Consider the following 6,280-nt stretch of genomic DNA (forward strand, 5'->3'; position numbering starts at 1 on the left):
ATAATAATAATAATAATAATAATAATAATAATAATAATAAAGTTGGAAAGGACCTTGGAGGTCATCTAGTCCAACCCCCTGCTCAGGCAGGAAACCCTATACCATTTCGGACAAATGGCTGTCCAGTTTCTTCTTAAAAACTTCCAGTGTTGGCGCATTCACCGCTTCTGGAGGCAGGTTGTTCCACTGGTTAATTGTTTTAACTGTCAGGAAGTTTCTCCTTAGTTCTAGGTTGCTTCTCTCCTTCATTAGTTTCCATCCATTGCTTCTGCCTTCAGGCGCTTTGGAGAATAGCTTGACTCCCTCTTCTATTTTTCTATTTTTCTTCTACTTATTTTCTTTTCTTTTTCCTTTAAGTTTTTCTTTTATTTTTTTCCTTTTTCTTCTTTTTCATTCTATTTTAGTTTGTATTAATTCTTACTACAGTTGTTAAAACTTTCTGTAAAATTATGTATATTTTAAAAGGGAAACAAGCTCCCCCCTCCCTTTGTTATAGTTTGGAATATCAGTTAAATTCTTTCTGCCATTACTCCAAAGATAGTAGTTGGGATATGACCAGCTGCCAAAGCAATATATATTTAAATGTTTATGCCATGTCAGTCTAGTTATTGTTCAAGATAATTGCCTGACCTTTAGCCACAGTGGCATCTGCAGTCAATAATCACAGTAAAAAGGCAAATTGAGATAAGAATACAGTAGATAGTTTTTCCAAGGAAATGAAATTGACTCAAAGCAAGTTGAGGCAAAACTCTGCAATACCCTTTATGATCTATAATTATTAATCAATACATATAAATTCTGTGTTGACTCTTATGTCTTCTAAGCATGCACTTTCCCCTCCCCTCCTGTACTCCCCGAATCCCCTCTACAGTAATATGTTTGATTCTGGTGAAATAATTGACAAATTATTCTGTCAATAGGCAGATGGATACCATTACATTTTACTCAATATAATAATCCTCAAGTTACAACCGGACCGTTCAAATTTTTGATAGACTCCTTCCAAGACGTACTCATAACCCAGATTCAATATTCCGATGGCTGCACCCTTCCCTGCAATTGTGTGATTTTATTTTAGGCACTCAGCAAACGGCCCACATTTAATACTGTTTGCAGTCTCATATCATTATGTGACTGTGATGTAGAATGTTTTTGCTAGAGACTGGCATTTACTTCTAGTTTCTGGCAAAAAAAAAAAAGTCTATTGCAGAGAATAGTTTCCCTTAATAGCCATGGTGTTTGCTTTATAAGCACCACGTTCGCTTTACGACCATCACAAAAAAGGTTGTAAGATCAGGTGATGACAGAATAGAGGAATACAATAATAACTTTACTGTCACTTTAAATGTACACTAATCAGCTTACATTAAAATGAAATTTCATTGCATTCAGCTCTCAAAGGGTAACCATCTCCAATGTACACTACATAAACATGTCAAAAGATTATGCATATATCCACATACACACATATATATGACACACAGAAACAACATAGTCTAGTTCGGATGTATACATATACATGGAGAGAAAAAAGAATCCTGCGAATTTACAAGACGGATGGCCAAAGGAAGAAAGCTATTGCAGAATCTAGTAGTCCTGCTAGAAATATCCACTTAACTGGCACAATTTACAACCTTAATTCCAGGCTCAATTATGGTCATTAGTTGAGAACTGCTTGTAGGCTTTCATTGGCCGCTATTCTCATGACCTACGTTATTTAACTATATAACAGTTTTATTGTCATTAAATATACTTATGATATGTGTATAAATTGCATTTTTGTAAGTTATCGTGATGTTCTACAAAAAACAAAAAATTAAAACAAATAAAACTGGTACATGTTCCATATTCTATTAAACAGTGGTATATAAATAATACAAAAATAACTAGAATAATGTCATCTAGTTCTTCATATAAAGGGAGGTATAAATAAGCTGTTTTCATGAATTCTCTGGCTTATATAGTAATTCTCTTGACGTATGTTCCAGTTTACATATTCACCAACTGCGTTTGTAATTTGCTATAAAGGATTTAAAAACCATGCTGACAAAGCAGCTATTATCATGTCCTTGACCACAATAAATATTTTCCTTAAATCACTATTCAATGTGGGGACAGATCAGATAACACAAATTTATGAATACATGGTACTTGCTAGAGTTTATATTATGTCTATGAAACAATAAGCCATTGCCCTTTTACTCTTTAATTGTTTGCATTATTTCTGTTGTTGTGATAAGTATTCTGTTTTCTTTGTACTGTTGTGAGCTGCACTGCTATTTATACTGAAGGGAAACACTAAAGAGAACAACATGGATAAATAGCATTTATAACATAATTATAGAACTCCAGGTTGCAAGTTGTACATATTACTTTTCGATGGTCTAGTTCTAGTAAAAAAAACAGCCAATAGAAAACATGAAAAAAGTCTAACATTTTATTCTTTGCAATACAATGCATTTTACCAATACAGCTCACCTATCCTTTATACTACCAGGTCAAGCTTAGATTGAGTTTTATCACAAAGAGACAGACTAAAAAGCTGAAATAGCTTTCTGATCCATATGGTGAAATCCAGCTTGAATTAAGTCATTGCTGCTGTTGTTTATTTTTTGGATGGTCCTCCTGGACTAATAGCACTTTGGGTGGATTATTGCATGCCTGGTGTTTACTTCCAAAATGAATGTGTGCCTTAATTATTTCTACACAGAAACATTTCATAACAGGTATTCTCTGATCTTCTCCTCCTCTCTGCTTTTCTTACATGTCAACACCCCTTTTGGGGGATTATGCTGTACAAAACTTTCTGATAACTCAATGCACAAGAACAGTACTACTAGCCTGAGAGCTACAGCATGGCCTAATATATAAATAACAGCCAGATATAGACATTTAATTTCTTCCAGAATTTTGGGGCTACAACTCCCATCATCCACATTACACACTAAAGAAGGAAAGCAAAATTTAGTAAGGGAGATTTATGTGTCTGTGTTGTGTCTAGAGGGTACCAAGATGAGAAGATTGGTTTATATCAGGGGTAGGCAACCTTGGCTCTTTTATGACTCGTGGACTTCAACTCTCAGAATTCCTGAGTCCACGAGTCATAAAAGAGCCAAGGTTGCCTACCCCTGGTTTATATTCTAAATGCAGAGATAAACACACAATTCAGTGTGAAGCACAAAACAGAGAATAGCAAAGAGATGGCAGAGTCAGGTCCTTCCGTATTATTTAAAGGAAAAAACAGTAAGACTCAAGCCTATTCTGATGAAATTATGATTTATAATATATTTATTATATGTAATTATTATATAATTATAGTTATATAACAACATTCAGACAAGCCTACACTGGTGTAAATATGATGAGCACATAATTGGATTTATTTCTTCTGGTAGGTACACTCAGACCTTCTACGTGTATGAAATTTTTCCACAACATACTTCCCCAACTAATAAAAGAGAACATTTGTAGCTTAGGGTTGAAATGAGGACTTGTTTTCTTGCAGATGTCTCATTACCCAAACTAGATAACGCTATCAGTTTTAGACTCACTTCCCCAATCATTTGAGTGAGACTCTGAGATATTAGATCTTCTGTGTATGTGTAAAACATGTCCTATGGCATTAAACCATAGTTCTATCTTCATATGTATTCCATACTATAACAATGCTAACTGCATGATGAGCTACAATTTGTGTGTGATTTCTTTTCATATTTTATTTATTGAAGAAAGGGAATATCACCACTGTCCATAACTGGATGTCTCTCCAAGGATATATGTGGCAGTTTGCTTTGCTTTTATTTTGAAAATAACTTATTTCATTTAAAAAGCTAGTCAAGAGGATAACATCTACAAGTATACTTTTTTCTCCCATACTTACTCAATATTTGCACAAAATCCAGGAAAAGAAGGATTAGCTGCATAATAGTCTAACAGGTAGCATTAAAGTCTGTCAGGACTGAAGCATGTTCAATTATTGTGTATACAATATTTAGCACCGAAGATATAAATCTGTCTTCCTAAATCTAACACCCTCCAGAGATGTTAGACCTCAGTTTCCGTGACTGCCATCAGTGGCTGAGAAAATCCTCAAAGTTGCAGTCCAACAGAGGGCATAAATATATTCAGGCATAATTCCTGCCCAATACCAGCTAGGTTTCTTTAACCCAGAAAATATCAGAAGTCAGCCAATTTAAGATGGACCAAAAATAATGGAACTCAGCCTGAAAGTAAACACATTACCCGTAATTGAACATGCAATTTATTTGACTTGAGTATATAGATAGTCCTCAACTTACAACAGTTCATTTAGTGACTGTTCAAAGTTACAATGGCACTGAAAAAAGTGACATGACCGTTTTTCTGTTACGAACTTTGCAGCATCCCCCATTATCGTGTGATCAAAATTCAGACGCTTGGCAACTAGTTCATATTTATGATCAATTGCTGTGTCCCACGATCACGAGATCACCTTTTGCAAGCTTCTCACAAGCAAAAGTCAGTGGGGAAAGCCAGATCCACTTAACAATCGGGTTACTAACTTATCAATTGCAGTGATTCACTTAACAACTGTGGCAAGGAAGGTCGTAAAATGGGGCAAAACTCACTTAACAAATGTGTCACTTAACAACAGAAATTTTAGGCTCAGTTGTGGTCATAAGTTGAGGACTACCTGTACTAAATATTGCATGAGATAACCTCCTCATGAGCCTGAGACATCTTGCAATACATATATTGAATACATATATTCAGTGTACCTTTGAATGGTGTATCTACTATGATTGGAGTTCTGTGGGGGAAGACAACCTGGGCAAAAAATACCCAGAGAGTATAAGGAGACTTAGCTATATGGGTTGTTATTGTTATTGTTGTTAACAATAGAATAGAATAGAATAGAATAGAATAGAATAGAATAGAATAGAATAGAATAGAATAGAATAGAATGAAGGGACCTTGTAAGTCATCTAGTCCAATCCCTTCCCCAAACAGGAGACCCTACCTACACCATTTCTGACCATGTGTTAGCACCATGTATTAGACCAGCAACACATACTTGCTATGGTTGCTTACTAAGATTACCACCATCAAAAGTCCTTCTGGTTCTATGATAGAACATTCTGCAACTGACATGATACTAAAGGTAGAGCTGGAATAAAATGGGGTGGTCAGTGGATCCCAGCTCTTAGACTTTGCCAGTTCTTCCTCCTAACCATGGAGGGGAGGAGGGGAGGGAAAAGAGAATAAAATAATGTAAATGAAGAGAGCTATGAAAAGTCTGCCTTCCCCTTTATCTGTCGCCTTTGACCTTTTCAGCACTGATTAAAATTCTTAAAAAGAAAATCGAGACTTTGAGTCCTTCCCTCTTCCACAAACGTGGAAGTAGAAACTCCTGGGTGGAGTTTCCAGCGCTAGGGATGCGGGGCAAAGGGCAGGATGTCTCCATACCTGGTTGTAGCGCAGATGCGCCAGCGATCCTGGGGGCAAGAACTCGCTCATTTTCTGCCGGGCGCCCATCTTCTGCAGCATCTGGCCGAGCTGCTCGCTGGAGAGACTCCGGTTCCCTCCGAAGACCGCGAAGAGATCCTGAGCGAAGGGCCCTCCGACCGACGCCGACGCTGCTGGACGATCTTCTTGAGCGCCGGTAGAAAAGAAGACGCCAAGTGCCAGAGCGGCAGCCAGGAGCGTCCGAGCCACGAGGGGAGACATCGCCGGCAAGCGCGAAGAGGCGAGCGAGAAGGGAGTTAAATCAACCAGCAGAAGACGCGCTGACGGCAAGCGGGAGTGAGCCTTCCTCGGGCACTCAAACTTCGGCACTGCTGCAGGTGGAGGCCGTTTCTTCCCTCCCTCTTGGGCAGGGACAAGAGCCCTTCCCCGGACGTTCCCCAAATCCTATCCCGGAAGGGTGTCGGTAGGAGAAACTGCCTCAGTCAGAGAACCGATAGATCTTCTCTTCAGTCCCGAATGCCAGGCGCACGTGGCTCTTCCTGCAACAGGACAGAAACGGTGTCAGAAGCCCTCTTGACCCCAATCTCTTGCCCAGAAAGGGCACGCTAGACTACTGCTCCCATTATGTCCAGATTGTTTACCGACCAAGAGGGCAATAATCTCAAGAGTTTATGAAGGACTGTATTGCTTTAATTTTTATTTTTATTTTGTCCCTCTGTTAATGCAACCTAGGATTGCATTGGCTTTTTTAGCTGCTGCTGCTGCTGCTACACACTGCTGGCTCATATTTAAGTGATTGTCCACTAGGACTCCAAGATCCTTCTCACAGTTACTG

General features: G+C 38.3%; 1 protein-coding gene across 1 annotated transcript in view; it reads right to left on the reverse strand.

Annotated features, from left to right (window-relative positions):
* SLC39A8 (solute carrier family 39 member 8) overlaps positions 1 to 5,710 on the reverse strand; it is a 25,062-nt gene extending 19,352 nt beyond the window's left edge. The window contains exon 1 of the mRNA XM_015828359.1: positions 5,446 to 5,710. Coding sequence (XP_015683845.1) covers positions 5,446 to 5,706 — 261 coding nt within the window. The 5' untranslated portion in view covers positions 5,707 to 5,710. The remainder of the gene's footprint in view (positions 1 to 5,445) is intronic.
* Between the last annotated feature and the right edge of the window lie 570 nt (positions 5,711 to 6,280).

Source organism: Protobothrops mucrosquamatus, unplaced genomic scaffold (assembly GCF_001527695.2).
Source record: "Protobothrops mucrosquamatus isolate PMUCROS unplaced genomic scaffold, P.Mucros_1.0 scaffold_224, whole genome shotgun sequence".
NCBI lineage: Eukaryota > Metazoa > Chordata > Lepidosauria > Squamata > Viperidae > Protobothrops > Protobothrops mucrosquamatus.